The sequence below is a fragment of the Aplidium turbinatum genome, chromosome 13 (genome assembly GCF_918807975.1).
Source record: "Aplidium turbinatum chromosome 13, kaAplTurb1.1, whole genome shotgun sequence".
NCBI lineage: Eukaryota > Metazoa > Chordata > Ascidiacea > Aplousobranchia > Polyclinidae > Aplidium > Aplidium turbinatum.
Genome location: NC_137484.1, coordinates 9,873,317 through 9,896,496, shown reverse-complemented (window position 1 = coordinate 9,896,496; position 23,180 = coordinate 9,873,317). Strand labels below are relative to the sequence as shown.

The 23,180-nt window shown below is 37.8% G+C and overlaps 1 protein-coding gene across 2 annotated transcripts; it reads right to left on the bottom strand.

The window, feature by feature from the left end:
* Positions 1–256: 256 nt before the first annotated feature.
* LOC145782625 (oxysterol-binding protein-related protein 9-like) lies at positions 257–21,267 on the bottom strand. 2 transcript variants are annotated; one of them, XM_082594437.1, is made up of 20 exons: positions 21,085–21,267; positions 20,758–20,887; positions 20,447–20,520; positions 20,031–20,123; positions 19,484–19,534; positions 19,300–19,329; positions 18,223–18,273; positions 17,648–17,846; positions 17,019–17,258; positions 15,271–15,352; positions 13,739–13,914; positions 12,973–13,022; positions 12,428–12,540; positions 7,728–7,914; positions 6,169–6,358; positions 3,633–3,837; positions 2,670–2,748; positions 1,649–1,718; positions 1,172–1,326; positions 257–694 (listed from the first exon to the last, which is right to left on the bottom strand). In XM_082594437.1, the coding sequence occupies exons 1-20, from the start codon at positions 21,193–21,195 to the stop codon at positions 632–634; spliced, it is 2,349 nt and encodes a 782-aa protein (XP_082450563.1). In that variant the 5' UTR covers positions 21,196–21,267; the 3' UTR covers positions 257–631. The 2 variants fall into 2 exon arrangements, with proteins under 2 accessions (XP_082450563.1, XP_082450564.1); XM_082594438.1 differs by having other exon boundaries at positions 15,271–15,349.
* Positions 21,268–23,180: the final 1,913 nt, after the last annotated feature.

Here is a 23,180-nt window from a genome sequence, read left to right as displayed (position 1 = left end):
ACAAAAACACTGTAAAAAGATCAATACAGCACGTCATGTAGGAATGAAAAGTGGAATCAATGACTACGGGTACGGAACTTTTCAATTATTTAGCATTAAAGTGATGTAAATGTTTTGTAAGTATTGTCTCGTACTCGTTAGTAAGGAAAGGAACATGCAAGTATTTATACTAGCTAAGCATTTAGTTTTTACTAAAATCAAATACGAGGAAACAGGCTAAGCATCAGGAATAAGTTTTGATTAAGTAATAAAATCATGGCAATACATTCAGTCTGCAGATGCCACACTCCACAGATCGTTTTTTTTTTATCGAAATTAGAAAGGATTTATCGAGATTGAAGCATATACAATACACGGAAAGGATATGGGTGAACAGTACACGAAACTAGAGGCACCCGGCCTAAAAGCAATACTTTGTCGGAAAGTTTCACATAAATAACAGAAAATTTATTGATAGGCTATCTATTTGCTTAAAAAGACAAAGCATTAGGCGCACATTACCGCAGACATTTGTTTCAAGAATCTTATGTTGCTTTGATTGCGTTATTGTTTGCAACGTAAGAAAACGACGACAAGGACTTTAAATTTCTCTACAAAGTTCTGAGCTTGACAAGAATGCGATAAAAAGTATCTAAGTCCGATCAGTGAGAGATGAATTGAAAATCCAATTTTGGCAATCGTCTTCGTGGAAGTACTGAAATGCAAAAGTGCTTGAAAGTTTTCACTAATCATCACACAGCCATTGATACAACTAGAATAGACAATTATCCGCTATGCGACAATTCCAAAAAATAACAACGGATTTCTTATCGATGTATTTCCACTGGGAAAATCCAACTCAAATTGTGCACGCTGAAGTGCAAGCGTGTCAACTCATATAGTTATCAGTCGGCTGATCGTAGGATAGTTTTGAAATGTTCATGTTTTCATGCGACTCTGTGCACACTTCACACCTTAAGGTTTTGTTCTTTGCAGGAAGTTTGACTACCGTTTAATGCAGAGTTAACTGCGGAAAGTGATATAGATCGGTGAAGAAACGTCACAACTAACCAGACAGCAATCAGTCGTTTTTTACATTGATTCAACTTCTGCAGACGTTGAATCAATGTAAAAAGCGTCTGATTTGCTGTCTGGTACAAGCCTGCAATTGTTACGTAATTCACAACTCTACCTTTGGTTTGTACACGATTTCCTGCTCCAGCCTTTCCTTGGCCTCCTTCCTCTGACGATCCTCCAAAAACCTCTTCCCGTTGGTGGCTTCGTCGATGTTGTTTGTCTTCAGGTTGTACGTCACTTTCTCCCAAAGTTTCCTCGACTCCATGGGTTCTATGTGGGAAAGAAATTAGGGGGTGTACACGTGAACGTGGGGCCAAGTTGCCCAATCTTATTCGGTACGCTACGCCTAGATAGGATTAGGTATGTTGTATTTGTAATAGATTGTTATTTTATTTATTAAGATTGTTTTAAGCATGAATTTATTCTCTTTTTGAAAAAGATCGCTTAGTGTTGCCAAAATTGCATACGAGGTATGTGCTTGTTATTGATCTTAACTACAATAATACCCGGTATAACGGCACACTTTAATAACTTAGACTACGTAATACGACGCAAAATTTGTGATGGTTGATTCATTTATTGCATCATTCACCTTGGCGATCAATTTTTCGAACAATCTTTGAAAACTTCGGCTTCTTAGCATCAACAAAGCACTCATTTTTCTGCAATAGAATAAGGAAATCATTAGTAAATATAAATAAAATTGCCTTTTAAAAGCTACTTTAGCAAGAAAAACTTCATAGCCCAGTCAGCGAAATTGTTGTTTTTTATAGAACCAACGTCCATAGACGTTCAATCAATGACCATTTTTGGGAGATTTTTGTTTGTTTGTCGTATCCAGGCTTACGCTCGGTGGTTGAAGATTTAGATTAAGTGGACGGGAAGGCACGGAAGCCAATCTTCGTGTCCACCTTCAGGCATGCCTTTAAGTGTCCTGCCAAAGACACAGCTGCATGCTCCTGAGCGGTGTCGAACCGGCGCCCTTTCGGTTGCCGTTTCAGGACTCTCACCACTCGACTATGCAGTATGCAGCCGACGCCATTTTGGGAGATGAGAATGCACGAGGACATTAATAAGGTTTCGGAGCACTTTCATAAGTTAATTTACTTTTTTCGCACTGATAAAACTTTCATCACGTGATTGTACGTCATAGGACCTCCGAGCGGGGTAAGTTGCGTAACACTTGAGGTTTAAGTAAAATCAAAAATAACTTAATTTTGACTTTGTATACTTCGCCAGTATCCCAGGATTAGACAACTTTTCATGTCACAGAGTGTTTTGTTTGTCATATTACGTTTCATGTTACATATTATTATCACATGCGGACATAAAGCGTCGGCTGCAGAGCCGAGGGGTGAGAACACTGGAACGGCAATCGAAAGGGCGCCGGTTCGACACCACTCAAGAGCATGCGGCTGTGTCTGTGGCAGGACACTTGAAGGCATGCCTGAAGGTGGACACGAAGATTGGCTTCCTTGCCTTCCCGTCCACTTAATCTAAATCTTCAACCACCGGGTGTAAGCTTGGATACGACAAACAAAATAAAGCGGTTTCGAGGCATTCAATTTTGCAAAACCATCTAAAAGTACATAGTATGTTCATTGTTCACTCACCCCTGTTGAAAAGGTTGCGTACATCACTGTGTGCCATTCCCCTTCAATTGTACAAAATGGCTTCTTGGCGTTTGGCTGACTGAAAATAAAACGTCACGGATGATTGCATATTAAACAAAGAACGAAGTCTGGTTCACTCGATAGACAATGACGTATGATAGTTCGGCTCTACGTCTAAATTTTCCATTTCCTTGGCTATATAAAGCATATCTAAACATGAACACAGAGTTATAACATGAGCACTGTAGAGCTCTTGCCACAGAATTCGTTCCTGAAGCAAATAAAGATGACCAATGTTTGACATGATTCTCAATGAGTTGATTCGTTTGAACAAAGGTAATGTATTGTACTTCATTATTCAATTGCCTGGCAAAAGTAGCGGACGAGGGCTCTGTGGCATGAATTAGTGGTGCGATACTGATGATCCCAGCCTCATGGGGGAAATATGTGTCTATTGCTGTCATTCCTTACTGCACTCGACTGCTGAAAAATGTCAAAGTATGCTCTAACATGAAATGTTTGAGCAATGCTAAGAGAGGCGTTTGAGGTTTTAGCAATTTTTCCTATACGCTTCTGTGACACTGAACACTGAACAGCCGTTACTTCCGCCGCATTATAGTGAAAAAGTAGCTTTCTTTATCAAACAGACATGTATTATCAAATTTCCCGTGAGAAAAGGAGCTAAAGACCCATGCGCATGTGAACGTCCCAGCAAGTAAAAGTTGGCTTTTTAAGTCACTAGACGTTTCAGTCACTAAACCCTTGACGAAACGATGAAAAAAGAAATTTTTTAATCTTTGGGATCAACTAAAACTAGCGTCTAAAATCTGGACAACAATTTGTGTTTAGTTTAATAGAATTTCATAAGCTAACTGTCTTTGCTTCCTATCCATACCCAGACAGCGTCTACAAACGTTTAATCTATGTAAAAAATGCCTGATTTGATGTCTGGGTCATACTTACAGAACTTCCGCTGTGACCTTGTGTACTTTCCCACCATAGAAGGGCTTGGTGTGGAACTTGACGAAGGCATTGTAGCCGGTCTTCTCGCAAGTGATGGTGCAGTCTCCGCCTAGTTCCACCCAGGGTATGGTGAGTATGGATCGGCCGTATCCGTTGGGAAAGTTAATGATGTATTCCTCGTCGTGTTCCAGGAGGCGGATGCAACCTTTGTAGCGAGAAATATTAATTCATTTTTTGCGCTGATAGAACTTTTTCATTGGCATCACGTTTTTTTTTTATCACATCACGTAATCATACGTCACAGGTTTTTTGAGCTGGTGAAGTTACGTTAAAATTGGGAAAGTGAAATCAAAAATACCTAATTTTAATTCAAAAAATAAAATAAAGGAGTGTACCAGCATCTTTCTCTTGTATCATGGATCAATCCTATAGATGTTTGCTAAGCTACATGTACTTGAGAGGTTAGAGCTCGACCGATATATCGGTCAGCCGATATGTATCGGCCGATATCAGGTGTAGCCGATATATCGTATCGGCTATTTTTCGCCGATAAACATCGGCTAGCAAGAGCACACTCAAAACCAGCCATACATGCCTTTAGAAGAAATACAAGTTGCTCAAACGTGCTTGCATAGCACAAACAATTGCTGTGAGAATATAATTTCCCGCCCATTCTAGTGCGCGCATCTAGAAAATGTTAATGCTGTATCCCTTAGCTTCCATTCAAGCAGGAAAAATTTCGAGTTTTACGTTGCTTCAACGATTGATGACATTTAATCAGTGTAACAAAGGTGAGTTTTTCGCTAAGAATTGATTGGAGTGCGGGTGTACTTCTACACTAACCACGCACAGCTTATTTCAAGTCTTACGTCACAATGACTGGCTTTGATCTCCGAGTAATATTGATAAGACAAGATTCGTTACAAAATTAGATTATACGAGTAGGCTATCGCAGCAAGATGCAGCAAAATTTGTCAAGTTTTGGTATTACAGTAAGAAAGAAAAGGTCCAGCGAAAATTAACTTTCGTTCACATGACATGCAAAAATAAACCCAAAGAAAAAATCCTAGTGAAACTTTGCACAGAAGAAAATAGTAGCGTCATTGTAGAAGTTGCAAAAATAAACCCAAAGAAAAAAGCCTAGTGAAACTTTGCACAGAAGAAAATAGTAGCGTCATTGTAGAAGTTTTCCGATTTGTGCCCAGAGCATTGTGACGCAAGAAGCCACACGACCTCTTTCGGTGGAAGTTCTGCGGCGTAATTAAGCAAGCAACCACCTGCGCCGAGTCTCGGGCGGGTGGGCCGCGCCCGCCGTACATTTCAGGAATTGAAAAAAAAATTAATTCAATTTTAAGTTCAAAAATTTCTGTAACCATCTGCCACCTTCTAATACTAGCCTACTTACCTTATTCGCAAGGTTTTGTTGCCATATGATAGGCCCTACTAGACCTACTAATTAAGCGATTAGTTTTCGTCAATTATTGCCATGTTACATTCATGCAACGTTAATCAACGTTGATTCGCCGTTAAACGAGCAAAAGTGTCCAGCCGCGCGGTTTGTCTCCACTCTGCCACTCGTAAGCCCAGTGCTATAAATCAAGTAAATTGCGCAAACCTGTGAGGAACTTCATTCGCAGCAAAAGTCTGACCGCAATTTCCACTGCTGTTACATCGTTTTAACATCGCCAGATGTTAAATCGGTTTAAAAACTGTAGCATTGTTCTTCAAAGGAGTAATTTTCTCTCAAACGACGTCATCAATTAACTCTGCTGCTAAAATGCTCTATTTTGTCGTCTCAACCATCACAGTTGCATCTGTTACGTCACTGATATTAAACTGTGCACTACTGCACAGTGCACACGTGTTGGTTTGGCCGGATGAAACCGTTGGTTGTCATTAGTTGCAATTCAGCTCCTTCGTTATATAACTGTTCTAATTGTAGATTCAATGTAAGCTCGGTTCAATAGCGCAGTTTATCGCTAGATATTTGCAATTTATACTAGTAGGAACTAGGAAGCCTAGATCTTGGACCTTGGTGGTAGGAAAACAACAGTGGAGTTCTACATTATTATTGGTGATCACGACGTGACGTGACAGTATGTGTTCGCCCGCCCAGCTATTTTGAAAACTCGGCGCCTATGACAGCAACCAATGCATAAACTTTCTTGGACTGGTTTGTTGCTTAATAACCTTGTTGGTAACAAGTTTTTTGTAGTTGATATATATCGGCCGATATATATCGGTGTCGGCCTAAAAATTTCATAAATATCGGTATCGGCCTGAAAAAGTGATATCGGTCGAGCTCTATGAGAGGTTACTGATATTTTTTCATTCACCTAATTTTAACTTTGCAAACCTTGGCAATATTCTGGGATTCGACGCATTTTCATGCTACAGTGGGTTTTATGTAAACCATCGATGATATGTGCGAGTATTGATGGTTGAGTGACGTTTTTTCTTATGTAGATTTAATAGACAACACAAAAGTTACAAACCAATAAAACTCCAATGAAATACAAATGGAGGTATAACACACCCTGTCCAATGTTATGTACGCCTATCGACAAGCCTAAAAACTTGGACTTGGTCCATATATGGCCATTGAACTGTATCTTCTTTTCTTTGTGTTCAGCGTAGAACGCTGATACTGGAGGGTGATGGGAAACTTGCTCAGCAAGAAAAGAAACTTGGTTTGACTTGGCCCAAGGAACTGGACCGTCTTCAACCTGAAGATATTAAAATTAATGAGAAACGTATGTAAAACAAGGATTTTAGACCGTTTACGCAAACACGTTGAAAAACGTCAAAACGTTAAGCCATTGCGTGTCGTCAGTGACGTCTACCAAGAGCATGTGACTGTGTCTTTGCAAGACAAACTCGAAGGTGAAATGAAAGATTGGCTTGAAAACCAAACTTGCTTTCTCTCGGAATAACACACCCTCAATCATTCTGCATGAGGGTGCCTACCCCCACCTTACCCACAAAGCTTACATGAGAGGAAGATAAGGCCATGTCAGGTCGCAAAATTGGACTTGCATTGAAACGAAGCAAGCATTTCCTTAAAACTTTGAACAAATGTAATATACTCTGATCACTAAAAACAAAACTAAAAGCTTATTTTCACTTTTCTTCCCGTGGAATCTTCTGCTGGGACTGGGAGCAGTGTTTAAATATTTATGATTAGAATCACACATAAGTGATAGTTTCGCGTATATGAGCGAATTAAGCTTCCAGTTGGTGCGTTGAGTAAGCCACAGAGACATAGTGAACGCTTTTCATTGCCACATTTTACCACAACTTTGCTGCTAGTCTCTAAAGTGAGAAGCAGCTCACTAATCAGTTAAGAAATAAATGTCATTCATAAAAAGCTTTCGCCATTCAGCATCAGCAACCAAGCAAACTGAAACAGCCTTAAACCCAAAAAAACAAGATTGACTTTTTTATTGTACATTTGAAAGTGCTTGAAGATACTCATACACCAAGAGAATGTTAATAGAAGACACTCTTGCTGGAACGTGACTGAAAGTGAAATGTCATGAAAACATTGTAGTTATTAGTTAGATAACATACATTGGTCAACAGGACAGACTATTTCTGGTCTGTGTGTGGAGCTTTAAACAATACGGTTTTCTTATTTTTGCAGAAATCTGTTCACTGAATAACCCGCCGAACACTTGATCAATTCTGTTGTCATTGCTATAGCGATGTGCCGATACCATGTTACTCAAATGCATCGTTGAAAACAATCACGGAAAATTAAAAAAAAAAAACTTTGTTGTGTACTATCACATGGACTTCAAAAGTACCACAGCTTTGCATAAACGTTCCACCACACGGCATAGAGGATAAACTTATCAAACGTTCCACCACACGGCATAGAGGATAAACTTATCAAATTCAGCATGTGCACCGGCTGTTGAACCGCGTTTCTCAAAAGTTACGTCAAAAGAGCTATATAATTGTTAATAAAGGGATAGTTTTTTGCATCTTGATAAAAGTCGTGTTGTTTCTTGAATGCGTCGATCTGTGGTTAAATAACAATAATCTCCATCAACACTGTAGTTAAAAACAACTTTCCAATGAAAAATAGATTACCGGAACCGGAGTAGGATGATCCTTTGATGGCGTATAAGGATCGTTCCAAAAACATTGAAAGGTTTCTCCCAAGATGGGGTTGTAGGGTTTCTTGGCTACGGAGCTGTTTCTTCCGGCGGCAAAGGTGCTGAGATAAAACCTCAGACAAGCTACCATCCGTTCTTCAGCTGTTGGCTTTTGGGCAATCCTACAAGATAATTGTAACTTAGTGATGACGTACAACGATGACTCAGCATTTAGTTTTTCAAAACTAAACCGGCTATGACACATACGACGATGACAAGCTCCCATATCTGCAAACAAGGATGCGACTACGTCAGAAAGGGATCGTAAGTTGGTACAGTCTTAGTAGAGACTCAATGGTATGTCAAAAATGAAAGAAGTTCATTCGAAGGGATCACTTGTTAGTATGGTCTTCGGAGTCAGTTACTCCTCTTTTTGGCATGCCATTAAGTGCCTTGTCAAGACAGAACCGCGTGCTCTAGGGCGGTGTCGAACAAACGTCCTTTTGAACGCCGTTCAGGTGTTCTTTCCGCTCGAACATGCAGACAACAATACAAAATGTTGCAACTGTTTAAATTTAAGTATGTAATTGTACAATTGCGTTCTAGATATTATCGTTGCAGAAGCCATTGTTTTAGGTTCAGTGCATGGGCATTTGGGCAAGTCAACCAAATTATAAAATACCAAATAATACAATACGTGCTGACATCATAGGCAACAACCCCACATGAAAAGAGCGCATCAAATCAACAAATGCTGTTACTCTGGGGTTATCAAGTAAGGCAACCAGAAAGATTAGGTTTTTTACAGAAAGCATCATAATTTAACATGAAAGTGTATTATGAAGAATACGTTGCTTGAGGAAGAATACATCTGTCCAGTGTCCACAAAGTTGTAACAAAAACAGCCGCTTAATGAGCGATAAACAAGACCAAAGCTCAACTTACTCTTGATAAATCCGTTTTATAATGTCAATTTATGATGTTTCCTAGTTTAGCGATTGCCATAAAAAAAATGACAATCTTTTTTTGCAAAATGGTGAGTCTGTGAACTGGCGTATGGAGCAGTGGGGAAAACAAAAATCGATTTCAAAAATTAAAACTTGCCTTGCGCACCAGATAACTACAACGGATGCAAATGCAGTGATATTTTCCGGTGTGTGAACGTTGCATTTACGTCAATCTACATCAAAACAGGCACAAGTAATGATGGAATTGGTTTAACAGGGAAAACGCACAGCTCAACTCGACTATTACACAATCGACCATCTGTTCTAACTTTCTCCAATAAAGAGTAAGTCTTATCTTAAAATCGACCCGAAACGCCTTTACACGTAAAATAACGCTGTTGTAAACTCAAGCTAACCATTCATTTGATGGTCGCCAAAGACAGACTATCACAGATGTTTACTTTGTTCAGTTTGAAGTCTACATCAGTGTTTCTCAACCTTTTTTGGCCCAACGCCCCCTTCATGAACTGGAAAAATGCTACCGCCCTCCAAAAAAACGATTAATTACGAAAAGTGAATACAGGGATATCTAGAGAAGGGGATATGAAGGCTTTTATTACGTCTGACAATAGAAGGGCTTCTATTAATCTTAAATAATGTCTGTTTATGGTAAAATAACAACTGGCACCTATAGTAATTTAATAAACTTTGTTATGACAACCTGCATTGCACTATTACCACCAGGTATGGATATTCAATAAATGCTCATAATTACTTGTTAATTAAACAACCCGTATACTTGCTTTACACCTAGCCAACTGCAAAGGCTTTGTCAAAAAAACAGCTAAACTGGTAACCTTTCAACTGTCTTTTCAAACAAGTATTCTTTAAATATGTTCTACATAACACTTGCTAACAAAAAGAAACGCATGTTTAACGCGGTACCAACTACCGCCCTTCTAGTGTCATGAGAATAAGGCAATCGCTCTGAGCCTTCGTATCCCCTTCTTTAGATATCCCTGAGTGAATATAAAAGAATAAATAGTATTAATACTACAAAAGTGCTCAATGCCATGCAAAAAGCCAAGCAGAGCGAATTACATCAAATATAGGCTAGTTACCAGTCTCTAAAACCAAACCCTTACAGCCTGTTTTGCCTTAAAAGGGGGATTTGCCTTAAAACTTTTGCCTTAATCAGAAGGTCCTTCTTCAAATAGAATTATATTTCTATTAGAATAAGGACCTTTTGAAGGTCCCCCTTTTAGGGTGAAACAGGCTGTAAGGACTAAGGGTTTTAGAGACTAGTAACTATATTTGATAAAAGCAAGTATATATTTGCGAGCATGAAAACAGTAGGCCTATAGGCCTACTGGTAGTCAGTGTGAACCTTGGACTTGGTGAGAAAGTGCCAGTTTCTTCACATTTGGTGTAAAGTCAGTGAGTGTAAAGAGTGTAAGTCAGTTTGGTGTAAGTTTGGTGTAAAGTCAACATTCGAAGATCACCTCTTATGGATATGTCAAGTGGGTTTCGCAGTTTGGTATGTAGCATAGTAGCAGAACAACACAGCTGAATCCCTTTTCTACCAGGTATGAGGTAGGAAATGCTACCACGAAGATAGAAGCTCTTTGATGAAATCGTTACGCTGGGCGGTAGATGGGTTCAACCAAAATGCCACCTAATAATCAAAACGCCCCCCCTTAAGCCGAAGTAATCATACCGCCCCCCCTACAAAGTCAAAACGCCCCCTGGGGGGGCGGTACCGCCCCCGTTGAGAACCACTGGTCTACATCAACGTTGTGATAAGACAAATACATTTACTGTACCATCACAATTCACAATACGTTTCTCTTCGAATGCATAGGCCATAGCCACATATTGCAGGTCTACAGCCCTAGACAAATGACACCGCGTTAGGTGTACTATGGTGGACGTGACGTCAGTAAAACCAGCAATATCACAATGTGCTATTTGGCCCGGTCTGCAGAAAGGACTTGTATCAGTAGCAATGCAAACACAAAGAACTTCCAATGTAATCACAGCCACACTTTTCACGCTAAATCTACCCATAAGGCAGCAAAGCACGTATCAATAGAAAAACAATAATGCCTTTGAAACTTCCACTGAAATCAGGGATGCAGTGGGTAGCTACTCGGGTGGGCTGGGTTTTTATAAAAAAAAAAACGTTTTTTTTAAAAAGGTTAAGGCTTGATCTCCAAAATTAGTGTTGCCAGATGAAGCACTCTGCTCCAATTTGAGAAAACTTCAAAGTTGCTGATCAAAAGACTTGTGGCAACACCAGTGATGGAATAAAGCTATTTCTCAAAAGTTTTATTTCCAACAACTTATCCAATAAATACAGCAAAGTTTGGGTGTTTATCGGGATTGTCATCTGTTCTAGCATTAGTTTTATTGCAACTATTGCAGCAAAGAAAAAAAGTAAAGTGTATGTTTGAATCAAAGTCTTTACATTCAGCAGGATTAGCAACCAGCAACTCACTGCCAAGGTGCATTATTTTTCACATGAATCCATATCGCATGAATAATACCATTTCCCAAAAAAAATTTTTGGCTATTTTTGCTTGATAAAACTTATTTTTGCCTATAAAACATTTTTTTTTACCAAAAAGCCCGTTTAACGTTTATGCCCATAAAAACTTGGGCGGGCTGGGTTTTATTTAAAAAAAAATTTTTTTTACAACCAGACCTTGACTGCGATTGAAACAGATTTTGAAAAAAAAATTGAATCTAAAACTAATAAAGCAACACAGACTCCACACACTTGCAAACAGCAAGGGAGGGATGCAAAAGTCATCTTTCCCTGCAAGTAAGAATGTTCGCACCGATACGAAATGGCAAACTTCGTGCACTTCACCACCGAGTACAACCAATGTAGTGCCGTGGTGGCCACACCAGTCTCAAGAGCTGCTCAAAGATTATGTACTGCCTATCGTAACTGAACGCTTGCATCCTACTCAAACGGACCACGCACTAAATTGTGCATGAACCCAACTTGCTGGGCTTCGCGAAAAGAGAGCCACGAGTCATTTTAGCTTTGACGGGAAAAGGAAAGTCAATAGCCATCTCTTCCATACCTAACTGACCAACTTCGATAATCTTCCAGAACTGGAATCAAGGCACACCATTGGGCTAACTGCACTCCCACTTCTAAACTCATCCAACGATTCTGATGCCAGATACTAATAACTTGGAAGAAGGAATAGTGTACCGGTTACTACAGGATCGGAGGCTGATATACACCATCCGGATACGTTTCATGTGGGAGTAAGCCTGTCTTAATCCAATAGGGTCAAGCGCAACAAACTAGGAACGGAAGTAAGGCTGCTTGCACACCAAGTCACCAGCATGCACATTGCACAAATCAGATTGGTTCTCACAGCGGACTGCGCGAAGTACATTGTTGATTCTTAAGTGCCCTGCGTGAGAAGTACCAAATGAAGCACATAGTTCTGGCCTGCATAGTTCAGGTTTCGCCAACGTCATGCATACATACCAAGACTTCCCTGGCCTGGTAGAGACAAAGATAAGGGCCGACAACAACAAGTCATCGGCTTAATCCACATACGACAATCTGTTTGGAGTTCTTGATCACGAAACACAATTACTAAATTTTAAACATATAATCATTATTAACCAGTAATGCCACTGCTCGCAGAGGACCTCCACGTATATTGAGATAAAAAAAATCAGTCCAAATGTTCAGGCCAATGAAATAAATGAAAATACTCACTCCAGGAAGTAGTCACAATGGGAAAAGAAGTCGGCGTACATTTCAAGAAGGGAACGCCTTTCCAAGATAAACGTTGGCAACACAACTTTGGTTAAGTCCATTCCAAGTTTTACCTATTCAAAATAAATGAATAACTAAGGATAGAATCGTTTAAAACTAGGGACGTGAAAATTTCAAGTCCCCTACAAATGGAGCCAAAATCGTCTGCAACAGTGCAACAGTGGTTACAATTTCTGCAAATGCACAGAACTGTTGCAAAAGCTTCAGAAGAGATTTCTTGATCAAACAATGCCTTGAACTCAAATGAGCACTTCACAGTTCACACCACACAAGCTATACAATAAACCAAAGTGAGCTCAATGACTCAACGTTAGACATTGATACAACAACACTTTCTGAAAGCATTAATATTTTACTCAGAAAATAAAGAACCCAAAATGTAGACACTAAACTCATGTATAGCAAACGTTTCGAAAACTATACTGTCTTCATCTTCAGTGCTATAAATGTCACTAGTTTCTAATAAAAGTAAAACCAAAACTGACTTGTGATAAAAGATGCATAATCACACTTTTGTGCTCCTCCACAGATTCTCCTGCAATTAAACGAGAGGCATATATTTAAGCAAGCAATATATATATTATATATGGAACGTTAATTTACGTTTAGTTTGTGAAAGGAAACTTTTTGTAACTCCATGCAAATTACGTCAGTTCATCATTGCATCACAGAGGATGCAAAACAAATAAACATTTAAAAAAATTCCGCCACATTTCAGAAAAGTTGCCGAATGTATAACGACCGTGATGGTCTAAGAGTTCCTATTTGCAAGTTACAGCAAAGGTTCAGGTCAATCCACACTTATTGTTCTGGTCTATCTGTATATATATATATATTGAAGGTACAGTAAAAAAACTAGATATCTCCAGTCAAATAAGTACCACTTCAACTAACAAATTTTGTTTCCTTTTTACATCGCTTCAATATTACTGGACATTGAGTGATGCAAAGGCAAATTTTATCAGCTGGAATAACAAGGGAACAAGCTACAACAGCAATTTCAGAAAAACGTTGGTATGATCTGGTGGCGAATCAGAGCCAAATTCACCGATTTTCAATTGTTCGTATTCTATCCACCACATCAGGGAGCCCATGAATTCGTAAGTCGGTTGTTATTATTTCAGTTTAAACAAGTTTATTTCAATGCTCTCTACTCAAACCGGCAAAAATAAAAAGCCTGCGGTAATTTAAAGGCGCAAAAAAAAAAAAACAATACCATCTTGGTTATTGTAACAAATAGCTCACAAGTACCTTCACTTTCGTTGTGATTTTCTTCCTTCATATACAAGTCTTCGTGATTGTGAGTGTGTGGTTTTGTTGATGACAGAGACTGATTGGTGTTTACTTCAGTAATTTCAACTATACGCTCATCTTTCACTGGGTTTTCTTCATCACTTTTGCCTTTGGCTTCATCTCCAGATGCTTTGCTGCGATTGTGATGAACAAAATGAAATCGTTCGCTCAACTTGGAAAAGCGTGGCATTCTAACTACAGTACTTTTTGATGTACAGAAAAGGTTGAAATTCAAAAGTAGCCCTTTTTTGCAGCATGCTGTCAGTTTCCCATAACTACCTCCAATGTATTAAAAATCAGAAACGAAAAAGCTAAAACACTAACTATGTCTGTAACATGAAAAAGTGATAAATATTCACACTTTCCACATAAATAAAAATATCTGCTACTTGTGACACAACAACGCTCTAATTTCATGATGTCAACCACAATCCTACGCGATTTTTGGTATTTTTTAAAACCTGAACGGACTTGACACTTAAAGGAAAAGCTAGCCTGCACTCTATTCAATAGCCACGCCAACGATGCGAGAAGGTTTGCTGTATTCGAATGCAAATAAGCTTCAAAACTACGGCTATGTTTCCAACACAATGTTAACGCATTGATTTCAACGTTGCGGTATGTATCTGACACTGCCTTAGCCAAACATTAACGAGAGTTCAGATCAAAGGTACAAAACTAATCACTTTGAAGCAATATCGTCAGTTTTGTGTTCTTTGACAATGCATTGCTACCAACCCCGACTTCTATCTAAAATTGTACAAAAATATCTGAATAGGACGTGCAGCCTTCCACCGGTACCATTAACAAGTGTGACCGGCGTCGAAAAGACAGTAAGAGCTTCCAAGAGCTTCAAAGTACGTCATTTTTTCTCGCTTTGTAGATAAAAGAATGAAACAACAATACGTCAGTGGGAGAAGGGAAAGAGGTGGAACTGCTCCAAGATAAAACTCTCATCAAATGTAACAGCCTCGATAGCTTCCGGTTGATCGGCATTCTGTTGCTTCGCCACTCATTTCAATTGTAGATGATGGTTGCACAAACTCATAGGAAGACTGAAGTGTTTTTCTTCTATTTAGGAGCCATCAAATTTATGTCGAAAACCTTTAATTTAGACACTTAAAATTTTAGGCAACATTGCCACTTTAAAAAGACGATATAAACTTGAGATCAACTTTAAGCAAACTGTAACAGCACCCCATGCTACAAAGTACAGCCTGCAACTGTAGAGGAAAACAGAACAAGAACGATTTTACGGCGGTTACTATTTTAGATTGTTAACACCAAACCAATACCCTGAATTAATATTTAACAAGCAAATGACTTGCAACAAAGCTCCAGAGGTTTAAGAACACAGATATTCCAACCAGCAAATCAGGTTCTTTTGCATTGATTGAACGTTTTCAACCTCTGCAGACATTGAATCAATGTAAAAAAATGACGAATTTTGCTGTATGGGAAGGGACACTGACAAGGCTATATTTCCTCACTTGCTATGTGTTGATATGTCCTCGTCGGCGTCATAAAACTCCCCTTCATCTTCGCTGCTGGAGTAGGACGTTGGAGGAACTGCTAAAAACAAACGCCCGATGTTGTACTGTAAATTTACTAATCACAAAATTGTCATCAACTCAAACTAAAGGGTTTGTGCAAACCTTCACAATGGAAGGTGATAGACATAGTTCAACTTCACTTGCGAGCTAGGTTTTTGGTTAGCAACCACTCCCGGCTCCGAAAGCGAAAGTTTTCTATCTCTGTCGTTCACAGCCCGATCTAGGCATAAGACAGCGCACCATGATTTTCAAAATTTTTAGATTCTGGCAAGCTGCAGCGTGATTCGAATCCGGCGGAACTGGTGTTTCAAGAGTTTGTTTTTATGAGAACATGCATAAATCAGAGAAAAAACAGCTTCGAAAGCAGGTACAGACCTTTTTCTAGAGATTGCCTTGAACTTAATGTAAAACCCTAATAAAAAAATTTGAGGTGAAAGAATGCTGGAGAAATGAGGTTGAGAGATTTGTGAAGCAGTTGTAGGAAAATTTATTTAGCGGGGTCTGACAACACTATATGTCGTCGTTCTTTGTTCTAAGGAAGCTGCAGAAGACGCCGTGTCTAAATTTGTCCAAGTTTTGAGTTGCTCTACACTACAGTTACACTATATACGCTGTGTTGTGGTCCACGTATTCTTCGCTGTTTACTCAATGCGCCGCCATTTTGCAATAATTTATCAATTCCTAAAAGTAGTATTGATTCTTTCTCGATAAAACCATTAGAAACCGAAATGAAGTTGAACTCGCCATATGTCAATTGGTCCACAAAAAATATCTTGGTGACGTCAATTACTTTAACGTACGTATCAACGATCGAAGTTTAATCAGGTTTGAAGATAGAAACCATCTTTTCAAAGTCTCTAACTAGTTTGGGAAACAAACGTATAATAATATAGAATATAGAAATTATAAAAAAAATAATACTAAAAGTTTAATATAAAAGGTTTGATTTACAATTTAAGGCAAAAAACCATTCATCGTGCAAAGCAATATTGTCATTAATTTTAAAAATCAATAACCGATCAGCAGTGTGTAACATTTGTGCTCTAGAGTGGTATTTTGGTAATCTAAAACAATTTATTAAAACACAATGAAGACATAAAATATCAAAGGCCAAATGATCAAAAATGAATGAATATAATTAAACGATAACCATTGTAAACACTTGCAGACTGAAATACGTCTCATAGTCTCTAGCTTTGTTTGAAGCGAGCAGCATATAAGATATGAGAAGTGGAAAATGAAAATAAGGAAAAAGAAAATCTTGTTGGAGGAAAACTCTATTCAGAAAGCAAAATAACAAACAGAAAGTTACCCAGACAGCAAATCAACGTCTGTGGACGTTGATTTAATGTAAATAACGACTGATTTGCTGACTGGGTATGAATAGGAAGTAAACAGTTAACTTATGAAATTCTATTAAATTAAACACAAGCAAATTGTTCTGCTGCATTTCTAGAATAGAGAAATACCAATTGGGTCGGTCAATGCTTTGAGTGGGTCTGGCATGTGGTAAAGCTTTAATGTAGTTCTAAGTGACTGCTTGCCGTGGGGGGTTCCGAGGGAGGGGGTGCATCTTTTTTCAAGATTTTAAATATATACAAGTCTTTTGTAATTTAAAAAAATTACAACCATAAACTTAATGTGAGAGTTAGACTGAAAAACTGCAGGCTGTACAGTAGACTCACTAGAAAGCAAAGTTGGAGGCATTTCGGAGAGCGGCTTCACCACGACTTCAACTGATTCCATAGGAACGGAATTCAGCGGTACTGGCGTGTCAACACTGCTCTCCATCTCCGCAGGAGGACTTTCAGTGGCGGTTCTCTCTTCAGCAGGAGCAGGTTCGGAAGCTTCTGATTTTGGATCTTCTCTCTTTTGACTTTGTGGAGTTTGATCTGCAAGTCCATTGAGAGGTGGAGTACCGTGTTCTGAAAGTAAAAGTGAGTGTTGAATGATATAGAAAAAGATGAAGAAATGAAATTACTCGGCAAGGTGGCTGCTACACAGCAACATTAAAAGAAACGCTCATACTCTGACAATCTGCGTGAAATGCGAATTTGAATATGACCTGGATGAAATGACCGTAAGAAATAGCTACAGTTGAAATTGCTTAGAAATTACAGCTGAAAATTCACTCATACTGGTACGAATTTTTAAGTAATTCGAATACACCTGACTTCATATTGACATGATGAAAACCATAATTTTTATGGCATTCAAATTAAAATACACTAATGTAATACAAAGTGAATTGATCTGAGAATAGTAATCAGTCAATAAAGATTCACCAAGGAATGCGAAAGACAAATGCATTCACCTGAAGAAACGGCGTCGGGTTGGTCATTTTTTCCATCACTCTCTCGATTTTCGCCTTTTACGTCAGAACGTTCTACGTCAGTGCGTTTCAGTAATGGACTCTCGCTTTGGCTTGCAGGCGAGTCGCTTCGCATCCTGGTGGAAGCAGGAATTGTGATCGGTCTGCTCATTTGTGTAGAAGCGTTCGAAGTGACAGCGGTCTGCATAAGAACACATGCAGCCATGAAAGGTTGGTATACTATGACGTGGAGCTACACTAAGTAGTTTACGTTTTCTCGCACAATACAATGCAGTAGCTGCAAGGATACAACTATAGTTTTTCTAGCAAACTTCCGCCCTTAATTCCAACAGACGTGGTTTAAGTGCAAAAGGCTTGAAAACGTAAAGCAAAAGTCAAATATCACTGGAAGGTAGAAAATTACCTTGTGGATTTCGATACTCCAGCTTAATCTGTTTTTTTTTTTTTTTATATATATACCATTACATTTCGATCCTCACACATTTTAACCTCTCTTGTCTTGTTGACTAAGGGCATGTGGCTCATAAGCAAAAACTTATGTAAAATTTTAACATTACCTTAGCAAGCTGGAGCAAAACTATTGACTTCTTGACTGATTCAACCATTTCCTGCAAACAAATAATATAACTATCATAATTCATTAGAAGGATAAAAGATTAACACTAATAATAAAAACACAGTATCAACAACGTATCAACAGTTAATTTATTTCAATCCAAATTGAAAGAAACCAACTGGCTGTCTGCCAATTACCTAAAAGGAAAATTGTGGTTTTAATGTTGATTCAACGTTAGCAGACGTGGCAAGAGAGGCAGTCGATTGTGATAAACGCTGTATGGCCGTTTTGGCCAACTGGACCGCGACAGCAGCAAAATGTCACTACCATTATCTACAGGAGACAAATTTACCAAACGCTGGCCACAGTCAGCTGACCCTTTGCGATTAAGTTGAATTTCTTGCACAGTAAAACTGGTTGAATTAAAACTACGAGGATTGCGCCGAAAACGCTAATTTATTGTGTTTTTTTTATTTCACTACAATAATGTTGAACATCGTGAAGTTGCTTGGTTGTGGACTGTGGCACAACCTTCTATGTTGTTTTAATAAGCTGGAAATGATGAATCCGCGCTTCCGACTGAACAACGTAGGAGATCTTAAATGAACGATTGACAAAACAGAGAATGAAATTAACGTGTTTGATAACTGCCATACTAGATGACCTTTTGCCTATAGTGCTTCTGTAATCTGGAAAAACCTAGGTTCATATGTTAATTGAGCTTAGTCAACTTCTGACGTTACGAGGTTTTTCTGTAGCTGTTGATCATCTCAAAATGTTTCCTTGACACTGCTTCCTTGTCGCAGATACTACCCTTAGAAAAATCTCTGTGATGTTTATTAGAAAACGGCAGGGGCAAAACAGATTTTGGGTTTTTATCGATTAACAGCCTTATTACATTTCACTAGATCACAGGAGTAGACGACTTGGCCATTTTTCGCCCTTTATACAAGTGAGACATTTCTTCAATGACAGAAAAAGCAGCGTAAAGAGTTGATTGAAAAATGTATAGAGTAATCTATAATTTAAAATGGAAGATTTCAAACTTCACAAGTATGGCCTAAGACGGGTAACTCACCTGAGCAGTGATCAAAATGCCCTCCAGGTCCTAAAACAGAAACATTGAGTTAAAATTCAAGCTTTCAGAATCTGTTTCAGGAAAATTCAACATACTTCATGTTGCATCCAGACTATTTACATAAGTCATGTTTCATTTATTTGCTCGATTTATTTTGAAAATAACTTGTCATCAATCAACATACCTGCTTCTCTGTTGCATCCCCTTCCATTGCATTAACCTTGTTGCTGACTCCCTAAGCACAAAAGCAACTGTGGTCACAGTAGAAAAATAGTAAATATTTTGCTGCTACAAAATACTTTTGGTATTCTCCATCAGAGTTGAATTAATTACATAGTTTTCAGTTCAATCACATTACAATCATTACACCATCAAAATTTTGAATCACATTACAACAACATTGTTTTGAAATTTTCAAATTACAATTTCAATTACTTTCACATGCAATAAATTACATGTTTCAATTACAAAAATTATGTGTTTTATCAATGATTTTTTTACAGTTTGATTTTTTTTCTTTGCAAAAACAAGTAGGCTAATGGCTTGAGCAGAAATCTAAGCTTAGATGTTGCATATAAACATTTAGTTCACATGAAGCGTTCAACTTTCAAAAACTTTCTATAAACAAATAAGAGAGAGCTGAAGTTTGAATGTAGCCTACTACAGTACTACTGTATTTTCATCAAAACAAAAACAGTAATAAATCTGGGCAGAAGTATAGATTTGAATACCTGAACATTTTCTATAAGTAGCTGGAGGTATGCATCTGCCTCTGCCAGCCGCCTGTCAAACTCTTCTAATGATGGTGATGAAATATTTTCAAACTGTAAATAAATTGTAAACAAGTAAAAAAAAAACTTTTAAACGTTTTCGATAAATAGTTCTCTCCTCATCAGGAACAACACAATACAGAATGATTAATTATATATCTTTACAGACTTTATACATGCCATGTCGTCAAATCCCCAATAACGAGCAGAGGCCAATGCAAGAATTGTAACATTCTCTTAAGCATCAGTGGCTTTGATTCAAGTTTGAAAATAATAAGCACAGTTAGCTGTTGAGCGATGTTAAGTTCTTTCACGGTACTTCAGTTGCTACTCATTAGAAAAATTGTAGTGTATAAATACACTAAGCATTCACATACCAAGCGTTGGCTGTGGCGCAAAATTGTATCTTCAAGTGCACAAGCCCATTGCTTTCTTTCATCAGCATCACGAGCTACAATGTGAAATAAAAACTAGATCAATAAGTTAGCCTACATAACTAACAAAATTTAAATCTAATATTTCAATGTAGATTTAAAAAATATTTTATTTCAACCAGAACTTAAACTTGCTGATCAAATTCATCACCAAAAAACCAAGCACATCAAAAATAGCAATGAGTGTGAGTGTACATCAGGTCTCATTTTCATATCTTTAACACATTCATTATAATGCATTTTCATCCTTAAACCTTGAAAATGAAAAACTTTTTGATCCACTGTGATTGTAAATGTAGAATCGTCTTCATCATCAATTCCAATGATTGCATCTTGCAAACGAACACATCCCCGTCTAGATCCGCGCATCATTTTCTCTTTTGACTGAAAGTTTCGACGTAAGACAATTAGATTTCAACAATACCTACAAATGTTTTTACCCCATGCGTGAATAATTGAATACCAATGGATTGCTTCTAATTGGTCATTGCAATGTGATCTAAACAACCTACAACTATATTACAGAAATAATATTAATATGTAATGGCACTCAAGGTCTTACTAAGCATACTATTACTTACTGTATAATAAGATAGGAGACCAGCATTATTATCCAACACGAACCAACGATATTGCCACCCTTTCATTACATTTGTCCATTTACTGAGAGGGCCTTCCATATATGCCGCCATGCTACTGGAGAAATCAGTAACCAGAAAATATAATAAGTTGCAATAATTATATGAAAAATATGGTAAAACCTATGTTCTACAAAAAAGCAACAAAAATAATAATGTAAATCTTCAACAAAACTTTAAAATTGTTTGATATAATAAATAACAAATCTTCTTTTTGTCAGTTTTGCATATATGCAAAATCTTCTCCACTCCAAGGTCTTCTTCAAACGAGTACCCCTGTGTACTGAAATCAAGTGATGACAACTACTTTGTCCCCTGACAAGATTGAAACAAAAAATGGAAAAGTACGAAAGTTGCTAATCAGAGTTTCCCACAATAAATTGCATTTTTTGTTGCAGAGAGATGGCTAGCTTGATGACCATTTGTGATCTTTCATGACTGTATCCTCGAAACCTACAAGTTATACCTTGAAACATATCGTTTTATGTATTTGTCTGGTTATATTTATAGCAATATACCAACACAAGTATTTTTAGTCACACTAATGTAGGTTTTATGGTACAAATGAGTGTAATAAGGAATTAGTTTCATTAATGTTTGAAATCAATTTCTTTTTTTAAAGTTGTCAATTAACTACAGGCAAATTTAAATCCTACTTTGTGGTCAATAAATACTGACAGCTAAACAGCATGCCGTTTTACAAGAAGTTTTGTGATAAAACGTCTTTACCACACAATGTAACTCTCAATGAATGCGCCATGGCATGTCAGTTTTATTAATTAGCAAACTAACCTTGGAAACAACATGCAAATTTAGAGTTAACCCACATAATGAAAACTGTAATTAGGTTTATGAATTTAATTGCAGCATAACAACACAACATATTATATAATACTGTATAGGGCAGGGTTTCCCAAACTGTGGTGCGCGGACTACTGGTGGTCTGCGACGACTGCACAGGTGGTCTGTGGCGATATGACAAGAAATTAAAAAGTTACACATACAGCATACCGTACGTTGTGTACAGACTTACCCTGTCAAAGATAATTGCCGCAGTTCCTTACAACTTAAATGATTTCGAAAGCTTTTGCTATCCAGTATCGTAAATCTTACTTGTTGTACCTTTGTAGCAGTTAAAAAGTTGTTTACAAAAAATTAGTGGTCCGTGGTCCAAAAAATTTCACAAATAGTGGTCCGTGGCCCAAAAAGTTTGGGAAACCCTGGTATAGGGTAGGCCTATGTAAGATTCACTTCCAGCTCTCTTTTCATATGTAACAAACCAATCAAGTTGACTGGTCTAACCCACACGTAATAACTGGTCAAAGTGGATGTTTGACAATTTATTAATTCGTAGAAAAAGTTTCATACAATAGTTCTGGTGTCACCAGTCAAGTTTGCCCATGAAAGTATGCTTTTCTAAATTTTAAAGACAACTGCAGCAAATAAGGCTCAGATTATTCTTTTTTTTAACCTACTCACTGATCTTGCATACGGTAGCTGTTTAGTTTTGCATGCAAATCACTGTTGACTTCAATATTGTTCTAATCTTTATTATTTTGTTTACTGCAAAAACACGCGATAAATAATGCGATGACAGCAACAACAGGAGGAATCTGATAAAAGCACTTCTCGACTTCTCGTTGACAAATTTGTTTTTATACTGCTTGAAAGTCAGGGTTCCATTTTTTTTATTTTTTTATAAAAAGCAGAGTTTTTCTCAAATTATTTACAAATTTGTGAAACGAACGCAAGTACGTCGATGGTCACCAATAAGCATATGAACCTTATGAGATTGGAAAATGAATAAGCACCATGCTTTACAACATTTCATAGGTAGGCTATATATATTATTACACTGGTCTACACGATTTTTGCTGTATGAACTTTGAGGGATGCAACCTAGTTCATACCCTGAACAGTTCGTATCCTCAGTTCGTACAGTTCAGTTCAGTTCATTTATTTATTTGTCACAAACACAAACATGAAAAGAATACAAAGTATACAATAATAATCGGTTGTGTGTCATATGACGAGGAGAC

Coding starts and splice junctions, on each gene's coding strand:
- LOC145782625 (XM_082594437.1), bottom strand. CDS start 21,195: ATGGCGGCATATATGGAAGGCCCTCTCAGTAAATGGACAAATGTAATG. Junction 17,259..17,647: donor ACCCGACGCCGTTTCTTCAG/GTGAATGCATTT, acceptor TTTTACTTTCAG/AACACGGTACTCCACCTCTC. Junction 13,915..15,270: donor GACATATCAACACATAGCAA/GTGAGGAAATAT, acceptor TCACAATCGCAG/CAAAGCATCTGGAGATGAAG.